Source organism: Podarcis pityusensis (genome assembly GCF_964106645.2).
Source record: "Podarcis pityusensis genome assembly, chromosome: 3".
NCBI lineage: Eukaryota > Metazoa > Chordata > Lepidosauria > Squamata > Lacertidae > Podarcis > Podarcis pityusensis.
Window position 1 is genome coordinate 85,972,809 of NC_138026.1, and position 26,188 is coordinate 85,998,996.

At 44.4% G+C, this 26,188-nt stretch overlaps 1 protein-coding gene and 1 long non-coding RNA gene across 10 annotated transcripts in view; both read left to right on the plus strand.

Moving 5' to 3' along the window:
- LOC308474196 (uncharacterized protein) overlaps positions 1-26,188 on the plus strand; it is a gene marked incomplete at its 3' end in the record, with an annotated part of 78,316 nt that overhangs the window by 12,616 nt on the left and 39,512 nt on the right. For 4 of the 9 annotated variants that reach the window (XM_081000320.1, XM_081000321.1, XM_081000319.1 and 1 more), the window contains one exon: positions 21,829-21,976. The exons of the other annotated variants lie outside the window; for them this stretch is intronic. In XM_081000320.1, coding sequence (XP_080856446.1) covers positions 21,829-21,976 — 148 coding nt within the window. The remainder of the gene's footprint in view (positions 1-21,828; positions 21,977-26,188) is intronic. 9 annotated transcript variants of the gene reach the window in all.
- LOC308472578 lies at positions 9,463-14,290 on the plus strand. The gene is made up of 2 exons (XR_013983589.1): positions 9,463-9,535; positions 14,129-14,290. It is a non-coding gene; the product is annotated as an uncharacterized lncRNA (long non-coding RNA).

The window sequence follows — 26,188 nt, forward strand, 5'->3', positions numbered from 1 at the left end:
TAATTGGTAATTTATGTGTACCGTTGCAATTTTAGAAATAATTGCCAAAATTTAAATAGAAACACAAGGGAAGGCCGTGACCAGGTGATCAGTTGTGTCCCTACTCATGGCTGATGGCCCAATTTAAGTTTCCTGCTGGTCTCCTTTATTTGGTGTGTTTTTTTTAATCTTTAACCCAGGCTTGGACCAGACAGCCCTGGTCTGTAAAACAGGACATATGCATAGGAATTCACCCTCATGCTGTCAAATGTTCTGTCAGTGCAAGCATTTCTGCTTGCCTGGTGGAATGTTCTCCCCTTTCCTCCCATGTGTGCTGTTCTGAGGGTTCTCCTGATCCCCCTCCCTAAGTAAATGAGGGTGCAGGGGGAGAAGAGGGGAGCCTCATGGTGCTAGAGGAAGTCATGGCACTCCTGGTAGGATCAGTTACAGCAGTACCTTGGTTCTCAGACGCCTTGGTACTCAAACAACTTAGAACCCAAACACTCCAAACCTGGAAGTTAGTGTTCTGGTTTGCGAACCTTTTTCGGAAGCCGAACATGCTCCGTTGTGAGTGTTACACTTCCATTTTGAGTGCCACACTTCCGTTTTGAGTGTTAACGCTGAGGTCTGTCTGTTTTTGCTATTTACTTTGCGTTTTTGTTTTTGCGGGGGGTTTTTGTGACTGTGTGGAACCCAGTTCAGCTACTGATTGATTGATTGATTGATTGTGCAACTACAGTACATTGTTTATTGCTTTCATTTTATGGATCATTAGATAGTAAAATTCATGTTAAATTGCTGTTTAAGGGGTTGTTTTTAAAAGTCCAGAACGGATTAATCCATTTTGCATTACAAAGTTACAGGGAACCAGGCAGAGGGCCTTCTCGGTAGTGGCGCCCACCCTATGGAACGCCCTCCCATCAGATGTCAAGGAAATAAACAACTATCTGACTTTTAGAAGACATCTGAAGGCAGCCCTGTTATAGGGAAGTTTTTAATGACTGGTGTTTTAATGTATTTTTAATATTTTGTTGGAAGCCAGCCAGAGTGGCTGGGGAAACTCAGCCAGATGGCTGGGGTATAAATAATAAATTCTTATTCTTATTATTTTCTATGGGGAAGCGGCGCACTTTGGTATTGGAACGGACTTCCGGAATGGATTAAATTTGAGAACCAAGGTACCACTGTAGTTGAATCTTGCCTAAGACCACCCTACGGCTCATGCCACTCTAGCTTATTCCATTCCATAGGACCAAGGGGCCCAGCTCATGAAAGCAAGAGCTGGCTGTGATTTCTGCAGAAGGGAGCATGGGATCAAGAGCCTTCTGGTAAAGGAGGAGAATTGTTGCAAACATGCATGTGATACAAAATAAATGGATGTGTCTTGTATTCTGAATCTCTATTTATGGAAAGCTCTGACATCAATGACGGAAATATTTATTGTACCAGTAAATGATGGAAATGAGGGTGTTCCTTGGTCATTGGCCAAAGGCATCCGGTTTGGTCTTGGCAATTAACAAATAAATGTCAGACGTATGAATGAGCTGTCACAGAACAACAGTTCTGTGTAGGCTGACTTTATGTACTAGTTGTGAGCTGCCGAATGTTGAAGCAAGTGATATACATGCATGAGTGTGGCCAAGCCTTGACCTTCTCACAATGCACAACCACTTCTTCTGGTGCATTTTCTGTCTGCTACCAGTAGAATGAGTGTATACTAGAATGTCACCTGCAGAAGTTTATGAATGGGTGGACATAGTCAAAGTGGCTACTCAGCAGAGTATTACCAACCGGTTAACAAGCAGATCTTTCACTGCTGCTTTGCTGAAGGGTGGATACCTGAAGGGGCCATTACATGTTTAATTTTCACCTCTTGAGCTCAAACACCCAGCCGAGCTTTTTCAGTCACATTGGTGTGGATCTATGGCAGGCTTCAGCTGCTGTGAAGCAGAGGTGGTGCAATTGCTCTTTCATTTCCCCATTAAAAAGTAAAGCAACAAAGCTTTGCTTCAGCTTATTTTTGTCAGCACCTTACAGTGCTCAGGAGATTAATGGGGCTGCTCTGTTATGTTAATACCTGGCTACTCATTAATAGAGCTGTCCCCTTTCCGCACAGGGGGACGATTGATAGTTGAAATTCTGACACTGGCAATAGAAAGCCCTTTTCTTTTGTTCCTCAAGAGGGGAAAGTTTCTAAATAGATTTATTTTACCATGAAAACACAAAAGAGCCTGTGGTGCATTAATTTTTCATATGGAGAGGATATAAACAGGTTGCATGTTTAAATAATTTATTTAGAGTCCTAGAATAGGTAACATCTCTTTTCCCCCACCCCCACCCTCCTCACCTAAGTCATTCATCATTTTGAGGAATAGGTATTTGCCAACTCCTGAGTGGTTTCGGATTGGTGTAGTTTTACAGGCTTGGCTGAGATGCCAGCCAATAAAATTCTTGCCTTCCATCCATTGGAACAGGTTTACACTGGGTGTTGATGTCCCAAGAAGAGATGGCTATCTTTAAGACAAGGATGAGAGAAACAACAGCTCCCATCATCCCTGCTGGCTGGGGCTGATAGGAGTTGGAGTCCAAGAGAATTTGGAAGGCTACAAGCTGCCCATTCCTGCTTTAAGATGATGTTGCATAAATAAGGGAGTATTTCGTGGCATGAGGCCTCAGCTATATTCTGTGTTCAGAAAGTAGGACATCCATTTGCAAGCCATGCTACCTCATATTTCATTGTTTCTCTTTAGATTGCCTAGATCAGTGGCTTTTTATGTGCCAGTTTAGCCTGTGTGTCCAGAGTCCCCTATCCGGGCAAAACTTGCAAATCCCAGCAGCTCGAACTCCTCAGCGGCAACAAGTCTTGCCATGTCCAGTACTTCTGAGCCAGGCCCAATCATGTGCAACTGAAACATCCAAAGAAGCAATTTTTGAAGAAAGAAAAAGCTGACACATTCGTGGAAATTGTGATCCGTCTGCAGAAAAACTTACAAGCACTACGCTCAGCTGAGGAATCAATCCTTTCTTGTAAATAGTTTGTCAAGCACTAATTTGACAGCCTGGGGCAACTGGCCCCACTTCCCTTTGTACCCAGAGAATGCACCTGGCTATAAGGACACCTGCAAGTGATAAGCACATAGTCCCAAAGCATGGAGAACATAGTTATGGGAATAAAAACTTGGAACTACTGTGCTGCTGCTGACTGGCTTAGAAGAAGAAGAGAAGGGAGGGAGGGAGAAGGGAGTGCAGAGATGAACAAAGGTTGTCAAAAGGGCAAGGCAAGCTCTCTTGAAAATTTCAAAAAGAACAAGCACATGTATTTTTCCAAACAAATCTGCTGTCCAGTGAGATCTGTTTACCACCTGCCTTATCTTCGAGTCACAGCTGAAATAACAACATGGGCTTTCAGTCCTGGCAGGTAGCTTCTATCTGACTCATTTAGAGCCAAGGTGACTTGGAAACCAGAGATGTTTGCTATTAAAACACATTAATGCTGTTATCAGCACACGAGGACGTATAACAATGCAGTCTGTCTGGACCAGCTTGGAGTTGATGGGTTGGGAAACAGTTTGAGCAGCTCACCCTTGGGGCAGAAACAGTCACTGGGAGCAGAAAGGGAGGAGGTCTGCATACTAAGGGCACAATCTAGCACATTTAAGCCCCATTGATCCTTCCGTTGAAACAGAAGGGACTTTGAAGTGCTGATTTCTCATTTCATTTCATTTCATTTTTCTTTTCTTTTTTGCTGTATTGGATGAATCATTAATAACAGTAAGCACAATTTAGCATTTCCTTTGTGGTTAAGAAACATGGCTTCACATCCCCCATCTCAGCAATTCTTACAATAATCTTCAGCCTCTAACTATGAAAGTAAGAATGTGCACGTGAAATGGCTAGATGTATTTACTTCTGCCTCTCATTCCTTCCCCTTCTTCTGTTGTTTCCATGTCGTGTGCCAGATTTTAGATAGTATGCTCCTTGAGGCAGGGACCTGCCCTTTTGTACTCTGTAAAGCAGGCTTCCTCAAACTCAGCCCCCCAGATGTTTTTGGCCTACAACTCCCATGATCCTTAGCTAGCAGGACCAGTGGTCAGGGATGATGGGAATTTTAGTCTCAAAACATCTGGAGGGCCAAGTTTGAGGAAGCCTGCTGTAAAGTATCACTGACACTGATGGTATTATGTAAATAAATAATATTTTATGGTAGGTCCGTCTTTGTAACTTCATGCTACAGGGTGAGGTGGAATGGGATTGAGAAGTAGTGGTTGGTGAAAGCCAAGTCAGTGTATTTATGAATAAGCTCAGATTTAAATCGGAGGTGACATGTTCACATACACAATAGTTAAGCTTAAAGAAAATGACCAAGTTTGCACATGCCACTAATACAAATGATGGCTTAGTTTGAGTGAAGATCTTTACCCCGTGCTATCCTGCTGACCCTGCTGCAGCCACACTACCTGAGGCTAAGCCACGTTTGGTGTGTTGTTGCCAGACCCAGGGCTATGGTTTGCCTCACTCCAGACAAACCATGAGCTGTAACCATGTTTTTTTTTTATTATTTGTTTAGCACTTGTGTGGAGGAAGACAAAACACAAGCTTGGGTTCAGATGTAACATACAGCTAAACCATAGTTCAGCAAGACATGGGGAGGAGCACGGCAGTCACAATCTTCAGTCTGGAAACCTGCTCATTCATGCTAAGCCATGGTTTGACTTAGAGTTGTGTATGAGTTATGTGTTGAGTCCAGGTACAACCGGCTTGCTTCCACTTCCAACGAGAAAACTTTAGTGTCAGCCAGTGGGTCACTCACGTGGTGCACTTCCCCCAGGGAACACAGAAATTATAGCTCCCTATTCTTTTGGTCTGGCATTTGCTGCAAAGCTGGGAATATGATATGTCTTATATGAGTCATGTCCTACCTGTGGGGTTCCTGTAGTTGGACTCTGTGGGAAACAGAATGCTGAACTAGATCTTTTGGTCTGATCCAGCAGAGATCTTACATTCTTATGCAAGAGTTTGTATATTATCCCCTGGGACATCCTTCACAATAAATGGCAATAGCCATTTATTGCATAGATAGCATAGATGAAATAGTGACTTCACTGATCTCACCAGCCAGTTCTGGAACTTAGAGCAGACTGGCTGTCATTTTACTGAAACATAAGCAGAGCTCAAAATATTATGCCTATGTCTCAGTCATGTAAGTGGCAGCCATGTTCCCATTTGTGGGAATATTAATGACACTGGAATCCTAAAGAACAACAACTGTGTTATTATAGCAGCATAGCTGACCAGAATTAGCATAGGAATGACTTTTTCTGTGAGTTCCTTGCTGACCTGAAAATGGTAAAAAAAAGACAGCCCTGTATGTATGGCCTTTAGTGCAGCCAATAGGAGACACTTCTCTCCTGCAAAAACTTCTTACTACCTCCAAGTGAATTTGCATATATGGCTTAAGTAAGCAGACAAATATTTTTCGTGTGATCCCATTCTGTAAAGCTAGCAAAATCCCACACCCCTGCCTCCCCCCCAGCCACTTGTAGATGAATTGCTTTAGCATTGTCCCTGAAAAAGACCTATTAATTCATTTATCATTAAAGCGGCTGGGGGCTGAGGAGAAATATAGGGTTTGAATCTTCTAACACTCTATCCAAGGAGCTTTGGCTCCCCAACAGGCTGTTGAAGGGATTTTCTCCGTCTTCTGAAGAGAACTATGCTGTGTGCACACACAGTGGCAGAGCTGGCACATATAATTAGCTTTTCCTCCTTTCTTTTGCTCGACATTCTTCCTTTTCTGTTCCGTGATATCTCAGGGGATTATATCCTCTCTGACTTTCTCAGTCCTTCCTTCCAGTCTTCTTTGCTGTTAAGGCTGCCAAAGCACCCTGAGAATATTATTTGTTATAAAAAGCTGGGAGTCTCTCCACTGCATCCCTCACAGGGAAAGGCTAAACCATGTAGAAGCCTGTCTTGGCATTAAATGGCATATAACAGTAGGCTTCCAACCAAAAGCAGCTGCAAGGTGACAACCCTGCTTTCAGCCAACACAATGCAACTCTTTTATTTACTTATTTGGGAGATTTTAATCAATTAAAAAAAAAAAACCCACTCATGATATCTGACTTAGATGATTTTTTTAAAAAAATGAACAGTTTCAATAAACAGTAGGTCATATAAGGGTATAGAAGCCAAGCTGTTCATTAAAGGGGAAATACAATAATCCCAGATAGTCAGTAGTAGTGAAGCTGCCTGGCGAGACTTTCTAGGGAGGGTCTTCCAAAGTTGCTACAAGGCACAAAAAAGCTTGGCTCTGTCTTGTGCTCACCGATCTAACTGATGGTGGCAGATGATCTCAGAGGAGGACCTCAAGCTGAAATCCTATAGCATTTTCCTGGAAATAAGTATACTTCTGAGTAGAGAAGCATCATATTGCACTGCCATCTTAACTGATAGGCAAGCTCAGCTCTGTAGATCCTAGGTGAGATACATTATTAAGCACTGTTTAATTTCTGTATTTAATTTTAGTTCAATTTCACTAGCCATTTGGCTGTGACTACCATCTGGAACTGAACTGAAGGCCCAGGAGATAAAAATATGTCATATGGGCATTCTGTATCTAATATGAGCAGAGGATGGCAAGCAGAGGTGCTACTTATATGTCTATCTCTAGGTAAAGGTAAAGGGACCCCTGATCATTAGGTCGAGTCGTGGCCGACTCTGGGGTTGCAGCGCTCATCTCACTTTATTGGCCGAGGGAGCCGGTGTACAGCTTCCGGGTCATGTGGCCAGCATGACGAAGCCGCTTCTGGCGAACCAGAGCAGCACACGGAAACGCTGTTTACCTTCCCGCCGGAAGGTACTTTGCACTTTGATATGCTTTTGAACTGCTAGGTTGGCAGGAGCAGGGACCAAATGAGCGCTCACCCCGTCGCAGGGATTCGAACCGCTGACCTTCTGATTGGCAAGTCCTAGGCTCTGTGGTTTAACCCACAGCGCCACCCACATCCCATGTCTATCTCTACCTGTTTGTTTTAGAGAGGTGCAGCTTTGGAATTGCCAGATCCTCACCTGTAAAATGGACCAGGGCAACCAGCTTAGGTTGTGTGTGCTGTGCTTCCCACCCACTTTCTGCCCTATACCTGGTGGGCAGGTGGATGAATGCAGAGGAACACTGTGCAGGGCACTGATGGAGAACCTCTGGCCCAGGGGCCAAATTTGGTCCTCCTGTACTCTCTCTTTGGCCTTTGGGACTCTCCCCTGAGCCTCATTCCTCGCCGGCCTTGCTTTGCACCTGCCGTTAATGGTTTTGCCTGGCTGGAACGTGCCGTTAAGCTCTAATAATGCTTCTTGCTTGCTTGGATTGGGGGAACAGAGAGAGAGGTGTGTGAGTAGGAAGACACTAGACTACTGTACAAAGGTAAAATTCACATTCCCCCCCCACCTACTTTTGTTTCTGGCCCCACCCACCACTGGCATGTGGCCCCTGGAAGGTTGCTCAGAATGGAATGTGGCCCTATGGCTGAAGAAAAAAAAATTGTGGAGCCCAGGGCAGCAGGGATGCTGGATGTGTTGAATCCCCTCCTGCTGTCCTGCCGCTATCTCGGTGTGAGCTCCTGGCAGCTTTGCAGTTCTCCCTCCTGCGTTGAAGAAAGAAGACGGTCTATTACCATTGCTGGAATGGAAATATTGCTCTTCTTTGCCAGGCAATATGTAAAATGACAAAGCAGCTGCTTGTAGTAGCTGGTTGCTTATTAATTTTAATAGCTTCTCTTCCTTTCCTTACATGAGGTTATCTGATGGTGTTTTATGTTGGCAGAGAAGCGGGGGGGAGGGGGGGCTATTCAGAGCACCGCCGTCCTTGTAGCCTGAGACATTCTCCCCAGGAGAGAAATGTATGCCAGAGACAAATGTAAACTGCATTTTTTGTCTCTAAATATCTGAGTGTGTGTGTGTGTGTGTGTGTGTGTGTGTAACGCTTTAGCCATCATAGCTGCTTAGCTACCTCAGCAACAGTCTGTCTTTCTTAAGAGGCAGACCTACCATGAAGCCACGTGAAACAACCACCTTAGGCAATGGGTTGCAAGCACAGAGCACAGAAGAGTGGGAGACGGTTGGGCCGGCCAAATACATTTTGCTGCCTGAGGGTAAAGGACATGATGGCATCTCCATAGAGGAATCACTGGACTGGCAGCTGAATCTCTCACATTAGGATAGTGCTCTCCATTGTACGTAAGGCAGCAGGCTAGTGTGTGGGGCGGGGGGAGGCAGACCAGGCTGTCTGGTATACGCAGCTCTGTCCTCCAATACAGAACAGCCAAGGTTCTTCTGCCACAGCCCCCCAGCATCTACTGCCTGAGGTAGTCACCTCACTCTGCCTAATGGTAGGGCTGGCCCGGAGAGGCAGAGAAGTCTGAAACCTGATTGCCACTTTCATTCACATTGTCATCACCATTATGAATTATTATGCAGCCTTTACCATAAAGTCCTAGCATGGGTTATAGCAACACAAATAATACCTTTTCTTTTTTTAAAATAAGCCATACATATACAGCAAAAATAATACATGAATGTTGGTGGGGGAAGGAATGAGATCCCCTCCATCAGCCCCACCTCTCACCCTCTGTGAATTCAGTGGATGATGTGAAGGGAGCTCTGCACACATAAACCATGTATCCGTTGTTTTTGGATATGCAGGTGGAACTCGGATCCGGCTTCCTCACTGCATGGGAGGCTGGAAAAAAAGAGGGTGGGGCCAGGATTTGTGATCCCACTTCTCCCTCCATGTGTTGAGTGAACACAATATGAAGGTGGGTGTAAGAGGTGACCTGTAAGCCATAGTCTGCCATACTCTTGCACAACTCAATCACTGAACCGTATTCCAGGTTGACTAATGTGAGGGGTGTGTCACCTGGGTTCCCTTCATCTCATGCACCAAAATGTATTGTCCAACTTTGGCATTCTTTTTCTAGAAAGGCCTTCTGAAACAAAATATTTAGAAATTAAAATGTGCTTGTGGCTGATGTAACTATATGGTATGGGGCAGGGGTCACACGCCTGGTGCCTTCCACATGTTGTTGGACTCCAGCTCTTATCAACCTCAGCCAGCATGACCAATGACCATGACTGATGGGAGCTTTAGTCCACAACATCTGGAGGGCATCACATTGGGATAGGGTCTCCTAATTTATTCCAGCTTGCTCCATCCCTGTGACTTAGGCTGGAAATCTACGCACACTTACCTGGGAGTAAATCCCGCTGAACACAATGGGACATCAAAATCAACACACATAGGATTGACTGTTAGGGTTGCTTTCAACAAAATGGTTCAGAATCTAGGAAAATATATTGTTACGGTTTTGCAGGTGGAGGAAGTAGGCTGTGTGCTGAGACCCCTCCAATCCCTGGCTCCAGCAAGTGTTAAAATTTATTCAAGGCTTCTAATTCTTGGAACAGCCAGGCTAGCTTCCTGATGATGTGTGAGGAGAACAAAGGGAGATGGCAAATGGGTGGGGCCCCTTCCTCAACTTGCAGATGGCGAGAAGGACAAAAGCCACAAGTGAGAGTTAAGAGTTCAGTGATGTGACCTAGAAGTAAATTAGCAAGCTGAAGAGGGATGTTTGAGAGCAATGGTTGAGTTCTGTTTGAATCCAAGGCTACGACTGTGGGAGAATCAAGACATTTTTGAGGTGTTGATGATGTGAGGTCAGGTTGTTTATATGGAGAGTGCTTTGGGGGGGGCGCAGGGGTATGCATACCCCTAAACATTTTGTGAATCTTTGTACTTTTGCCCATTTACTGTATTCATTTTTCCCAATTTGAACTATAAAATGGTTATTTTCTTGAGTCAAAATGAGAGTACTCCTAAACATATTTTTTTTATAAAAAAAAGCACTGTATATGGGTAAATAAACCATATGCCATAAAGGCACCACAGTCTCTACTGTGCCTCATTTCAAAAAGGAAACATGAGCCCTAGGTAAATGCCTGGAACACCTGGAATCTCACACTTCTCTGAGATTGGGGTGGCATGCAACAATAAGATGTGCTAAAATCCCATTCCAGGTTAAATTTCTTATACTGTATAAGAAATACTTTGAAAGCTCTTTTTGTAACACTGGGGAAGCTGCCAGTTTCCAAGGAGTAATTTACTTCATCTTTCCTCCCCCCCTGGTTTCTGATGAGGTAGAGATATGTGAACTGAATTCTCTTTCTGCCCTTTGGCGGGATATTACAGCCAACTGGCTTGCAGAGGGCCTACATTTACCCACCGTGGCAAATGACAGCACCTGCATTTGCCCTAGGAGCAGCAGCCTGCTCTGTGCTGCTTAGCCGAACCTCTCTGTCGCTGATATCCTCCCCCAGTGTTGCAGCTGATGTTCAGTTCCTTCCTGCAAAGCGTGACATGCTCAGGCTGTTCTGTGGGGAGTTGGGGGGTGGTGGAGAGAGTAACCTCCAGCTGAGCAGGACATTCAGCTTCCCACCTCACCTTAAATGTCTTCATTGTTTCCTTAGCAAAGCCCCATTACAGCAACTCCAAATCCTATTATAAGAGACATTAGGAAGGAATAGGAACTGAGCCGCAGATAAGTATTTGAAAGGCAGCCGTCATAATCCCTTTGCCTCTAGGTATGAATGAAGGAAAACCCTTCAGCAGCCCAGTTAAGTAAGCACAGTTGTTACTATGCAGCAGCTGCTCTGTATGCAGGGCCAGCCAGGTGTTGTGTACACAGGCAGCTTTCCTTAAAAATTGAATTTGTATCAGGTTGTGTGGGGGGCTTTTTTTTAATGTGCTCTGAAATAAGAGATTGTTTAGTGATTCCCACAGTCAAGAAACATAGTTTTGGGTGAAACGTTTCACCTTTTCGTCACTCAGCTTCAACAGCCGACGTGGTGTATTTGCACAGGTGGCAAATTAATGTTTGTCATTTGCTCAGGGCCGTCTCCAAGCCTATGAAGGCCAAAGTAGCCTCACTAGCTTTAAAAACATATCTGGAAGTGTCTGCTTTGAGGTCTTACTGCCCCTTCCATTCCCTGTTCCCAGTGTTTGTTCCTGCATACTTCATCTCAGGGAATGATCTCAAGGTGCATTAAGCCACTACCTTGCTAAAGCTAAGTAGGTCTAGGTCTGGTCAGTGCCTGGATAGGTGAGCACCCCTAGAAACTACAAGTACAGAACCTGGGGTTCCAGGATGGAAGGAAGGTGGGGCATAAACATAAGGCAAAATGAGCAAATAAATTAAATAATATGTGAAGGTGCCTCCTTTCTTCCTTACCAGGGTGGTGGTGGACGGCCTCTGTGTTTGTAACCACTATTATAACCGGCACAAATTCAATAGATGTAAATAACATGATGGCAAAAATACATGTTGGAAGAAAGCATCTCTTGAATGCATTTATTTTGATGTATCCATTTATATCCTGATCTCCAGTTCACATATTTCAAGGTGGCTAACAGAATATCTATAGAACTACAATCATTCCTGCTTTTAATATAACTATTAGGGAAGAAACAAGGCGATGAATCTATTAGCATCCTAATTTAAATTATTTAGGGTGGAGAATCATAGCATTTTAATAATTGAACTTAGCACATATGGTGTTCTGTATTTACAGGGGGTCACCAACCTCTTTGGACAAGTGGGCTTATTTTGAATTTTGAGAGTCCTGTGGGCCCAGCCCAATGTGTCTGTTGTGGGGCAGAGGGCATGGCATAGCACAAAATTAGAGAGTGCGGTCATGGTGAAGCTTTCCCCATAATTGTATTGCCATACTAGAACATGTTTAAACTGTTGGATTTCTTCTAGTGTTAATGGCACTAGATCTCTGTTTTCCCCAGTGCCAAACTTAAACCAAAACACAGGCTGTAGCTCCTATTAAACACAAAGTAATTTATTCCTGAGTGGGCATGTATACAATTGTACTGTAATTTAACTTTACAGCGAACTCTTAATGAGTGCCTAGACTTCAGCTCCTGCATAGCAGGAGACAGGCTTAAGCCTCTTTGGAAACTTTTCATGTTTGCCTTTTGTGATAGAGGGTTTTTGGGGTTTTTTAACATCCACCCACTGTTAGTGTGTAGCAGTATTTGCAGAAAATAATTTGTAGGGACTGCTTGATCTCAGACAAATCCACCACGGGAAAGATGTGTCCTGGTTGCTAGGGAAAAAGGAAGGGCAAAGTATGGGAATTCCAAGGGCTAGAAAATAAATCAGAAACTGGAAAAGTGCATTAAAGGAGAGAGGAAAACAGCAGGTCTTTAAGACCTAGGGATTCCTATTGCCTTGTATCCAAAGAACTAGCGTATCAATCACTGCTCCGACTTCACTCATTGACTATAAACACCTTCAGGCAGGAGCAGTCAAGCTGACTCATTTCATATAAATTGCTTAGAAGGGTACCTACACATTTTGCTGCATAACTTTGTTTCTAGGAGGGCTGCAGACTTAGGGTGGTCTTCAGCTAGGTTTTACACAGAGTAGGCCCATTGAAATCAATGACAGTGACTCATTTAAATGGGCCTGCTCAGAATAAAACTTAGTTGATTTTCATCCTTATTTTTATTTTTTTAAATAAAGCTCAGAATGTGGGAGCCCTACCTGGAGGTGCCAGTGAAGGCCTTTGTAGGTGCAACACTGGTGACCCTTGCTCTAAAATAAGTACTGTATTTTTCACTCTATAAGACGCACTTTCCCCCTCCTAAAAAGTAAGGGGAAATGTGTGTGCGTCTTATGGAGTGAATGCAGGTGGGAGGCTCTGCTCAGCATTTCCTTTAAAGAGCCACTTGGAGCAAGGACTGCCCTTCTCCCTCCTCGGGGAAAAGCTCCCAAGAGGAGCTCTGCACGCTCTTTAAAGGGAGCGTGGCTCTTGGGGGAGCCTTAGCCACGTGCAGCCTCTCCTAGGCAGGGGATGATGGCTCCTCTTGCCCAGGAGAGGCTGCGCGCGGCTATCCCATAAGCCAGGACAGCCAGCGGGATCGCTACGCAGCGATCCCGCTGGCTGTCCTGACTTCCGGGATTCAGAATATTTTTTTCTTGTTTTCCTCTTCCAAAAACTAGGTGCGTCTTATGGTCTGGTGCATTTTATAGAGCGAAAAATACGGTAATAATTAAATGTGAACACACAAACAAACACTATCGTTCCCTGCAGAAATGTTGATTCCATTAATTTTCAAGCTCATCAATTAATTCTACATATTCTCCTCCAAAACAGATCACCCCAAATTCATTCCATTAACTTCCCATGTCAAGATTTAAATGTCACCTCCCAAAATTATTTAAGTAACTTCTTTCATCTTCCAAAGTCATTCCTTTTCCTTCCAACTCATTCACTTTTGTTCACAGCATTCAGACTGCCCTCTTGACTACCAGGCCAAATCAACAGACGCTTGCTCATCAGTGCTTTTATTATTAACTGATAAAATGGTGCTGCTGGCTGCTTTTATTATTAAGTGCTGAAGTCCTGCTGCTGAGCGTGATGTGTGCCCTTCTGCAATGCTTTAAGCAGGGCTCCATCCAGATCACTGAAGACCGTCAGTCTTCAGCTGCAGGCAGCAACCAAGTAGCACTATTAATAGCACTATTGGAAATTAATGTGCTAGCAACACAGGAGCTAAAAACGAGGTGAAAGCAGTTTGGGGGCTTACACGGATAAGAATTGCCCTGTTTAAAGTGGAAGGTACTTGGGGAGCCCATGGAATGAAAAGATCTGCAAAAAAAATTACTTGCCCTGAACATACCATGCATTTAAAGCACCCACCCTAGCCCTCATAATCCTGGGAGCCATAGTTGGTTCATGGTGCTGGGACAGGTAGCTCTGCGAGGGGTTAATTCCTAGGATTTTTGGATGTGGGTGTGTACTAGTGTTGTTTTAAAAAGAAATCAGCTGTAGTGGAGCACTGATACTAGTTTTTCTGGTAGTGTTTGAATTGTGAAATAAACTTAGCTATGAAACCAGGCTGAGTAGGTGGAGGGAGACCAAGGTATGAGATACCTAAATTCTAATCCATGTTCCAGTGAATCCCTGCAGATTAGAAGTGTGGGTGTCTGAAAAAGATATGAGCAGGCTCTGGTAGATTATATTGCTTTAACCATCAATGTCCCACTTTACATATACTGGAATTGAGCACTTGCCTGGTTTTCTCCCACTTTAGGAAAAGTAGAATACAAACATTAGCCACTGTGGGAACAAGATTCTGGACCAGATGGACCATTGGTGTGATCTAGCAGGGTCTCCTTAAGTTCTTAAAAGGGCTGTCCATGAACAAGGACAGAGCCTCCTCAAGCAAGCAACAACATGATGCTTTTGGAAAGTGCCTTTGATGTATGCAGTGTTTATGGACATGCACATGACACATATCCTAGTCCCATTCAATTGGCCAGAATGTCAAGACAGTGTATACCCAAATCTGGGATCACTGGTTGTTGCAGGTAACTAGGGGTGAACTTTGGTAATATGGCACTCTGAGCAAGGACAAACTTTGGCGCCCTAATTATTTATTTGGCACCCTCCTCCCTCTTGCCTTCCATTCTGCACATGTTCTCAAGCACCATGTAGATACTTTTTGAACCTCCCCCCTGTACGCTGATTCATCTCCACCTGTAATTAGACCCATGGTAAGCATACATCCCTAGAATATACGGTTCAAGAAGATCAGGGCTGGGAAATGTCTCCTATCTGAGCAGGGCCCAAGACATTGGAGACCTGTCAACATGACAGTACTGGGCAAGATGGCCAGTAGCTTGACTCTGTATAAGGGAACTCTATAACACTGCAGATGGTGACAGCAGCCATGAAATTAAAAGACGCCTGCTTCTTGGGAGAAAAGCAATGACAAACCTAGACAGCATCTTAAAAAGTAGAGACATCACCTTGCCAACAAAGGTCTGTATAGTAAAAGCTATGGTTTTCCCAGTAGTGATGTATGGAAGTGAGAGCTGGACCATAAAGAAGGCTGATCGCCGAAGAATTGATGCTTTTGAATTATGGTGCTGGAGGAGACTCTTGAGAGTCCCATGGACTGCAAGAAGATCAAACCTATCCATTCTTAAGGAAATCAGCCCTGAGTGCTCACTGGAAGGACAGATCGTGAAGCTGAGGCTCCCATACTTTTGGCCACCTCATGAGAAGAGAAGACTCCCTGGAAAAGACCCTGATGTTGGGAAAGATGGAGGGCACAAGGAGAAGGGGACGACAGAGGACGAGATGGGTGGATAGTGTTCTCGAAGCTACCAGCATGAGTTTGACCAAACTGCGGGAGGCAGTGGAAGACAGGAGTGCCTGGCGTGCTCTGGTCCATGGGGTCATGACGAGTCGGACACGATTAAACGACTAAACAACAACAACAACAACATAACACTGAAAAAATGGTCTGCAGTTGTTGCATCCACTAGAGACTGCGTAGTTCACGTCATTGTAAGCATGGGGGCTTATGCATCATTGTTCCCTGTGGATTATGCTTCCTGCCCTCTTACTCTTTTTCCATAATAGTCAGAACTAAGGGGGGTCAGTACCGTGACTGCTTTAGGCATCATATGGATTTCAGAAGGTGAGTGCCAGCTCTGAGTACTCATAAGATCATCCCCAGGCCTTACCCTAAGTCTAGCTGTCAAGCATGGTCTCTTTGTAGGAAGCTACCACTTCCTTTTTTCACAGCATGTTTAGTTTTAGATATCCCCCCTTTCCTTTCTTTTTTTTCCTGCACTGCTGAAATGGATATTGATCTGGTCTCAGCTTTTGCAGTTCTACCTTCATCTTAGCTCTCTAATCTGGCTTGGTATTTAAGCCATTCATCTCCAGCATGGTATGTATTCAAGGGCTTTGATAGGAAAACAGATAAGAGGTTTTCTTGAAGATTAAGCAAGAAAGTAATGAAATGATCCCACGGTTACAATGAACTCCAAAGCTTCCCAGGGATTTTTCATGCTTGCTCTTCTCAAGCCACTTTGACCTGGAGTCAAGCAGCAGCAGCCACAAGTGGCTGCCCAAACTGTGCTAGGAAAAGTCAGACGCTGCCGGCGCCTTCCGTGCTATCTTGTCTTTCACGGAAGCAGCAGCACGTTGATCATATCTGCTGCCGGCGGATACTCCCCATAAATATAAAGACTACAGGCAAGTGGCTGATGTTGCAACTTCTTTGGAGACACGTCTGATTTAGTGTGTAATATAGCAGAGGTTATGGTGTAACTTTTGTGTGGAACTCCAGGATTTACGGTACATACAACGCTCTGCAACTTTGCTGCCAAACTCTCTGATTTACGGTGGTGCCATTTGTGGTTTGGTCTAGCAGAGATGTTTGTTTCAATGAGTCCAGAGCATTTTGGCCACCGTTTGGGAAACTAGAGGAGGTTGAATACGAGAAAGGCTTCTGCAGTGGTCTTTAAGCATACAGGTGAAACTCGGAAAATTAGAATGTCTTGGAAAAGTTCATTTATTTCAGTAATTCAACTTAAAAGGTGAAACTAATATATGAAATAGACTTATGACATGCAAAGCGAGATATGTCAAGCCTTTTTTTGTTATAATTGTAATGATCATGGCGTACAGCTGATGAAAACCCCAAATTAACAATTTCAGAAAATTAGAATATTAAATGAAATCAGCAAAACAAGGATTGCAAATAGAGCAATATTGGACCTCTGAGAAGTAGAAGCATGCATATGTACTCAGTACTTGGTTTGGGCCCCTTTTGCATCAATCACTGCCTCAATGCGGCGTGGCATGGATGCTATCAGCCTGTGGCAGTGCTGAGGTGTTATGGAAGACCAGGAAGCTTCAATAGCAGCCTTCAGCTCTTCTGCATTGCTCAGTCTCATGTCTCACATCTTTCTCTTGGCAATACCCCATAGATTCTCTATGGGGTTCAGGTCAGGCGAGTTTGCTGGCCAATCAAGCACAGTAATCCCATGGGCGTTGAACCAGGTTTTGGTACTTTTGGCAGTGTGGGCAGGTGCCAAAGTCCTGCTGGAAAATGAAGTCAGCATCCCCATAAAGCACGTCTGTGGAAGGAAGCATGAAGTGCTCCAAAATCTCTTGGTAGACAGCTGCGTTGACCCTGGACTTAATGAAGCACAGTGGACCAACACCAACACTTTTCCGCGATATTCTAATTTTCCGAGTTTCACCTATATTGATCTCCAGTAGATGAGAAACCGTGTGCAAAGTTAGGGCTGCTTTACCTGTTAGTATAATATTTGTACCTCATAATCTCTGAGGCAGATGCAAGTACCTATTTTGGCACATGTACACTGCAAAAAAAAAAAAAAAACATGCCAGGGAATTGTGTAACTTTTCTTATTTATTGAGAAAATCACTCAGTTTTTTCACATTCAATTCCAAACCTTTTATGGATCTGTAAAATTCAGTATTTTCATGGGGGGCACAACTGGCTCCCTCAACCCCACTTCCCATAGACATCCATCACACTCCTCCCCTGTTTTTCCTCCAACTTCCTTCCTTCCATTTATAAAATTACCTGTATTTATAAGCTGTTCTTTTGGGTACAACTCATCCAGGGTGGCTTCTCTCTCATTAAAAATCACCAAAAAAACAACAAATTTATATAGCAGTGTTTTGACATAGGCCTGGGTTTATTGATTTGTACATTGCTTCCCACTAAGAAAAGCCCAAAGCAATTTACAGCCAAAATAAAAAATACAACAATAAAATAATGGAAACCTTAATAAAACAGATTTAAGAGTACAATCACATCATTGGTGCTCCTCAGATCCCCAGGAAAACAACAATGAATTTTGCCTGGTGTTAATGCAGTGACAAAATTGGTGCTGTGTGAGCCTCCCTGGGGAAAGCATTCTATAAACGGGATAACTGCAGAGAAGACCAGTTAAAATAATGAAAATAAAAGAGCAAAATAAGTTGCAGCAAAATAGAAATACCATCCATTCTAGAATAGCTTTCTGAAATAATTGTCTTACAATTAAGAACAAGCAGGCCAAATAAATGTGTTTTTAAAATTGGCATATCTTTGATAGAGGATTTCTGCAATATGGGGGCCACAGCAGTAAAGCCCCTGTCTTCTGTGCCTCCCAACCTTACAGGAGGACTTGCACACAGGGCACCTGAGGCAGATCTTAATGCATTGAGAGGCCCATACAGGCATTAGTAGCCCTCCATGTAATTTGGTCCCAAACTGTTTAGATTTATATTTAAAAGTGAAAACCAGCACTTCCCCCTTGTGCTTGGCTTTGTTGTTCTGGTGGAGGCAGTGGGAAAGGGAGGGAATCTGGTACACTGCTATGGCTGTATAGTAGTAAATACCCATGTAAATAGTGCGGGGGGGGGGGAACCTGATTCTCCATGCATCTGTCATACAAATTACCTGACTCTCCCTTGGCTTTTTGAGGTACCTCTTCAGTCTCCACTAGTGAAGTACTTCCAGTCGATACTAGTTCATTGCTGCGAATGGGACCCCTGTCCCGCCAGTCTCATTCTGCCTTCAGCCAGCCCCCACCTGCTTCCTTTTTTACTTACATCTGGTCTGGAGTGGTGGTGGCATTGAGTGTCCACTTCCTCCTCCTTAGCCATAGTGCTGCCCTTGAGGGACTCGACAGGAGGATGGGGACAGAATCAGTTGGCTCCATATTCTGTTAGTCTTTCTGCCTTCACACTATCGGCTCCAGTGGCCATCAGCCACCACTGGAGTAAAATAAGACAAGTTTTCTTGTTCCCAGAAATCAAATACATTGTTATTATGGATTACACAAAGTCGACTACTCAAGGAGTTCATGGATAAGGTGAGATTGAACCAGGGTCTTTCTGTTGCACCCCTTTTGCTCTTTACTGCCACATTATGCCAGCTTTTCGAAAGGATAGTTGGTCAATGAGAAATATCGTTTTGCTACTCTGTGCTTGTAATTCTACGGGACTCTGGGGACAATTAAAAAACAACGACAATACTCCTGGAAAAACATTCCTTACAGTGGATATATAGGGAGTGTTGAAAATGGGCATGTAATTCTTTTTCTACTGCATTTGATAAAATGTTCAGTAACATAGCTTTGGATTTCTTTTGAACAAAAGGTCAGTCATGGACAGAGGGAAAACTGTCATATCACATACCTAACCCCTGCTTCAAGTAGCTGTTTCAATAAATTTCAGAGTAACAGCTCATTATTTTCACTCCTTGGTAATTGAGAACCAGGGAGCAGAGTAGCTAAACTTGTTTGTTCCTGCCAGAGAAAACTGTTTTAAAACCTTCCCTTTATGCTGGTTTCTTTTCTTTGGTGCGCTGATTCTTCGAGACAGTCTCCCACAGTGCATCTGTTTGTTAGTAGGCATTGCAGTGTCTATTGGTGGATCTAAATCCAGGCACATCAGTTTGCCAGATATGATTTCATGTAAAAGACAGGTCCTAATCTATCCTCTTTGTCTTCTGTCAGCTGAATTAAATTGACTGAATGGGAAGGACACAATGATAATCTTTTGTTGGTCAAATCTGGGGTGACTGAACATAGATCCTCACTTTTCCTGCTCAGGCAAACAAGATGATGTAAAATATTGGTGAAGCTGCTGTAGTTCAAAAATATTAGGCTCCAAATAGAAATTTATGGAGTTTGCAGTGCATGCGTTTTTTGAGATGAGCTCCCTCGTCCCTGAAAAAGGACTTCAGCTCAGAATTTCAACTAAGGATATTATATTATTCATTCTTAAGATGATCGCTGCTGTGTTGGTGCATGTTGAAATCGTCTTACATTTTTAAAAATAAGTGACTTGAAAGATTAATTTGGACAGAAATGCCTAAGTTAGAAAAAATGACATTTGCCCCAAGAGCAGGACCTGCATCCTGTATAAGTGACTGGTGTAGCAGTTGGATAGTTTGAACTAGACCTCAGGAGGCTGGCAGCAGGACTAGCAGAGCTATCCCTAAATCGGGGGTCACTTTTTTGACTTGGACAGCTGTGGGAGTGGAACAGCCGTTAGTGCCCATCAAGGAACAAGGCATCATTGAGCATGAACTACTCAGGAAAAATAGGGAACACGTTATGAGTTTTTTTTGGTGGGGGGTGGAATAGGCTGTATGCATAAGCCCCCTTCTAATTCCTGGATCCAGCATGGATTCGATTCCTGAAATAGCCAGGCTAGCTTCCTGGTGTTGTAATGGCCGTCTAAGTATGAGCCAGGGAGAGCAGGTGTCGCTTTGGTCTAAACCACTGAGCCAATTGGGCTTGCTGATCAGAAGGTCGGTGGTTCAAATCTGCATGATGGGGTAAGCTCTCGTTGCTCTGTCCCAGCTTCTGCCAACCTAGCAGTTTGAGAGTATACCAGCACGAGTAGATAAATAGGTACCACTGTGGTGGGAAGGCAAACGGCATTTCCATGTGCTCTGGTTTCTGTCACAGTGTTCCATTGCGCCAGAAGTGGTTTAGTCATACTGGCCACATGGCCCAGAAATCTGTGTGGGGACAAACGCCGGATCCCTTGGCCTGAAAGAGAGATGAGCACCGCAACCCCATAGTCGCCTTTGACTGGACCTAACTGTCCAAGAGTTCTTTACCTTTTACCTTATTAAGGTAACAAAGGAAATGGTTCTGTGCCTGACAGCAAATGGGTGAGTCCACCTCCCTCAACTCACTGATAGTTAGAAAGACAAAGGCCAGAGTTGAGGGTTGAGGTGTGTGTAAGATAGAAGCTGGAAACAAGGCAGCAAGCTAGAAAAGCAGGAGGTCAGAGCCAGGCCTAATTTCTGCTAGGATCCAAACCTGTGGCTATGGGAGAAGCAAGACCCTTTTGAGGTGTTGATGCTGTGAGCCCCTCCATCATAGACTCGGGTTGCATACATGTGTAAAGAACCCATATTATCATAAAGACACCACAGTCTCCCCTGTGCCTCATTTTGAGGAAACCGAACCCTGAAACAGCTGAAATCTCACACTGCTTGGAGATTGGGGTGGTGTGCATCATAGAGTAGACGTAGGTGGTGTGCTGTCTTTCCCCACTGCCATCCCCACAATGTAATGTCTGCACTTTTTCAAATAATTATGAGCCAATTTCAAACTCTTGTGAAAAAATATTTATTTGCATATAGCATTCTCCAGTGCTGCTTCTAACTGGCAATCCATTTTTTATTTGAGTCAAGGGGAATTCCTGTTTTCAGAACCGATCGTTCTGTCCTAGCGAGGAACGAACACATTTCCCTTTGCATATAAAAGTCGTCCTTGCACACATAAAAAGGACAATTAATGACACAAACACTACCCACCCGCCCCCAAGCATTCAACAACTTGGTGCATGCACAGTAAAACATCGGTTTGGGCCTGCTTTGTGTGGAAACGAGGATGTGACTCAATGGCCACATGCCTGTCATGTATAGTGTGTAGGACAGGGATGCCCCATTCCCACAACCCTGTAGTTGTCTTCAGAAGGGGAAGGAAGGACATTCTCCTCCTGTTATCTCATAGTTGGTCGTGACATGGTGGGGTGGACTCCCAAGTGTGGCGCTTTTCTTTCTCCCACATTGCTGAATGGCACCATTACATTTATACAGGAGGAGGAAAGTGAAGGGATGCATTCAGGGACACCACTAGCATGGACACAAGAGACAGTTAAGCAACAAGCGTAGCCTGCTAAAGAGGAACAGAACTGGCTTAAATATACTACTGTATTGTTATTAATCCATTACACAACACATTCTTCCCTTGCAATCATTTTCGATTTTCGTAAAGATCTTCAGGCTGATTGCATGCCGTAAAAAAAAAAATGTCCCAAAATCAATTGTAAAAGGTATGAAAAACACAATATTGCTAATACTTTATCGACTGCGTTATTAAATGTCACGCTACTGATGATAATGATCTTCCTTATGGGCTGAATGTGTCACAGTAACCTTCTTGAAAGCATCAATGAGCCCACCAAAGCGATGCCACGTGATGCAACTCTCTCAAGCAGTTGCACAAACAGAAGTGAGGGATGCTTCTTTGATGTTGCCTATTAGCTTGGGCTTAGAAGCAAGCTGCGTCCTGCAATATGCCGTTCAGCCACAAGGGTGAGCCAGCAGGCATTTTCCACCGCATCTTAAACTAGCTATAACAAAGTCTCTAGCAAGGACAAGCCGTTGCAATAACTCAGCATGCCACTCAGATCCTGAAGTTCTTTAGATGATGAATATTTCCTTGGGCACCTTTGTCTTAGAGCTGTTGGCCAGCATGAGCTGCAAGCTTTATTGACTGTTACTCTCTTCTGCTGCATCAGCTTTAACCAGGTTTGTGGACACAATCGCTCTCAGCTCTATCAGAATTAATGGCAGAAGGTCAGGCTCTCTCAGCAGGGCGCCTGCCTGATTTGCTCCCTGACTGACTCCACTCCAAAGGACCTAGCAGAGAAAAAAGCCATGTTGTCCTCTGGGAAACAGGTGCCAAAAAGAACAGATTTGCAATAAGCCATCAGTACTTTGTATTTGACCTTCTGTGAGTAAACCACACGGTCATCCCTTGTGAGTCTTCACTCTCCCATCCTCCCCTCCCTCTCTAAATCTATATTGTAAGCTTCTTGAGGTAGGAACTTCAATTTCATTATTTAACATGGCCCTCTAAAGTGCCATGCACACCAGGGTAGGGAACCTTAGGCCCAGGGGCCAAATCTGACCCTCCAGGCATCTCTCTCTGGCCTTTGGAACTCTCCCCAGGCCACACCCCTCACTGGTCCCGCTCCACAGCCGCCGCCTCCTTTCCTTTTGCCTGGCTTGAATGACTCCCGGAACTGTAATTATGCCTCTTCCTTGCCTTAATGGAGCAATGTACATGAAGGTCTATGTGGCTGGACAGTAGCCTACTGGACAAAGACAAAGACAAGGCATTAATTGCCCTACTCACCAATGGCATGTGGCACCCACATGGTTGCCCACTAGAAGATGTGCCTTTGCACCCCCAAGCTCATTGCTTGTCTGGGGGCGGGGAGATAGAGAGAGGTGTGTGAATATGTGCAGAAACCAGCCAACTGTACAAAGGCAAAATGTCCATTTGGTGCACCATTCACTTTCACCTGTAGCCATACCCATCAGTGCATGTGGCCCTCAGAAGGTTATCCGGAAGGGAATGTAGCTGAAAAAGTTGCCATTCCCTGATGTACTTCAAAGCAGCTACAGTCATAATAAATAGCACCCCCAAACTGTATCCAGTTGTGCCTTTCCACTGATGGAAAATTCTTTGGTCCATCAGAAACTGTTAGTGGAAGGGAGGGGAGGAAGAGGTGGCAATTTTTGCTAATCCTATTTCCCTCTGAAATCTCCCGAGTCCACTCCACCCCAAATCACCTCTAAATGGACCCTTTAAAGTCGTGTGGCAGCTGGTGCAGGGGAATGCAGGAGAAACGAGGAATTTGCTAGCATCATTTCTCTTTTTGCACCCTCTTTGCACTTATGGAAGCTGAATTAAACAGCATTCCACCAATTGATAACAGCAATAGCACCCTGTTTTCAAAGGGTTGCCTCTAGTTCTGAAAATATTGCACTCCTGTAAAACAAGGGACTATTTTCATGGGCATTTGGCATCGGCCCCGGATAGGTGGTTCTCTGTCAGGTTTATCTGGCTGCCATAACAGCACTGTGTGGCTGTGCCTATTTACGCTTTTTAACTTCCCATGATGATGCAGGGTGACACTAGGACAGGGGCATTGTAAGCACATGAGAAGAGCTCTGCTGGATCAGACCAAAGGCATATCTAGACCAGCATCCTGTTCTCACAGTACCCACCAGATGCCCACCGGAAGCCTGCAAGCAGGACCTGATCGCAACACCTGTAATTCCCAGCAACCGGTATTCAGAGGCCCAGGTGGTGAGTTCCCATTGACAGCCTGATCCTCCACGGATTTGTACAGTCTTCTTTTAAAGACATCCAAGTTGGTGCTCATTGCTGCATCTTATGGGACTGAATTTCATGGCGTAGTGTAGGAAATTAAAAGAAAGGCTAGATCAGGAGGACCCAGGACAGGTATTAGCAGTGGCCCCTGCTTTAAAAAGCCAGGGCCCTGGCAGCTCTCCAAGGATGCCAGGTGCTGAAACCTGCTCTGTTGGTCTTTGCAGGTCGCCATATTGGAAACTCAGAGTTAAGTACTCGGGTTAAGTACTTAATTCGTTCTGGAGGTCCGTTCTTAACCTGAAACTGTTCTTAACCTGAAGCACCACTTTAGCTAATGGGGCCTCCTGCTGCTGCCGCGCCGCCGGAGCATGATTTCTGTTCTCATCCTGAAGCAAAGTTCTTAACCCGAGGTAATATTTCTGGGTTAGCGGAGTCTGTAACCTGAAGCGTATGTAACCTGAAGCATATGTAACCCGAGGTACCACTGTACCAAAGTTCTAAGGAGATACACACAACCACATGGGCATGTATGCATTTTTATAGCAAGTGGGAATTGCTCCCAATTGTCTTGTTACTGGAGTTTGCCAAATAGCCTGAGCTTTGTTTTTTCCAGCTGCTTTATAGGGGCCAGACAAGACATTTTGTTATAGAAGCTGACAGGGCTAGCACTTGAATCTTCCTTCAACACCGTCCATAGCACACTGCCCTCAGCAACCTTGCTTAGAGGTTAAAGGGCTGGTCACATTGCATACACAGTTCTAGCCTTCAACATCTCTCCAACATAATGGAGGAGCCAGTCCTAGTCTCCCCTGAGAAACACTTCTAAGTTGGCGCTGAGAAAGGCTGGACAGAGGTATCTGCAATTAATGAAGGAGTAAAGAAATCGGCTCAGGGTGCATCATCTTTCAATACAAGAAGCCTTCTGTTCTCTCTCTGGTGTTTATGCAGCTTTTGCTGCTCAGATATTCAGCTTTTAAAACCCTCAGCAATTTAACACAAAACCTCTGATGCATCTCTAATGAGCGAGTATAATTAGACGAACCAGGCTCACAACACTGTTCTGCGAAGGATTGTCTCCACGACAAACCTTTGAAAGGCAAAAGACAAACCCCACCGGAATACACAAAAGCAGCAGCTACAAAATACCATATGGGGATAGTGATGCTGAATATATCAAAGAAATCAAGAGAGAGAAAATATATTTCGGAAGGAGTCAACATATGGCAAGCATCAGGCAAGCTGAGAGAATGTTTATTCTGTGACCTGTGTAAGAAGCACAACAATAATGCTGGATGTGGGGGGCAGGGAGGGTGTGGTGTGTGTGTGCGTGGGGGGGGGGAGAGATCAGTTTACACAGAAGTGGAAGGAGGAGGCACTCATCGCATATCTCCTGCACAGAAAAGCAACCTATGGAAGATGATGAAAGAGCCACACATGGTGCTTTAGCTGCCCCTGACTCAGCTGTGGTTCCTGAAAAAGTGTTCCAGATTTCAGAATACTATTTTTTGGCAGTGACATTCATTCAGACAGAGAATCTGTCACATCATGGCCTTCATTAATTATACAAGACAACAGAACATTTTGCGTATCCTTACACTCTGCCAACAGGAGTACGTCTGTTCAGGGTTCTGGTTTCCCCAACATTCTGCAAGGCAGCTTTTGCCAACATGGTGCCCTGCAGATGTTGTTGGCTGGGGCTGGTAGGAGGTATACTCCAGCAATGTCTAAAGGGCACCAGGTGAGCAGAGGCTGCTGTAAGGGGTCACTTGTGTCCCCAGTTCCAGTCATAAGCAGCTTCTGATTGTACCTCACCATTTCACAGCACAAGCGGAAAAGGTTTTCTGTTCACAAGTTCCAGTGCTAGAGTCTCTAATCCAGTTTGCATTAGTTGTGAGTAATGTCCTGTGAAAGTCAACAGAAGTAGCCAGTTGGCTATGACCAAGTTCCATTGTTTGAAACTGATGAACCTTACAAGGGAGTGACCGCTGTGTTTGTGACAACGCAGCAATATGGAAGTTCTGTGCATGGTGTTAGATCTCTCGTGGCCAATTCACTCATGTAAGTCAACCCCTGATGTCATTAGACAGTAGACATGCATGTGAAAAAGAGTCATCAGAAATGGAAGGGGGACAGTTGTGGGCAGTTTCTACAGGAGCTTGAAGAGATGTTGAAATCCTATATCAGATTTTTAAGACTGTCTTTCAGCAGAACATAGGCTAGCACTGTTACTGCAGGTGTAGCCAATGTGGGGCCCTCCAGATGTTGGTGGATTACAGCTTCCCTCATCTCTGAACACTGGCTAGGCTGATGAGTCCAATGTCGCCTGGAGGACACTTTGTTTGCTGCTCTGGACCTACTGCAATAATCACTGTAATGCATATTTATGCATATCATCAGGATTG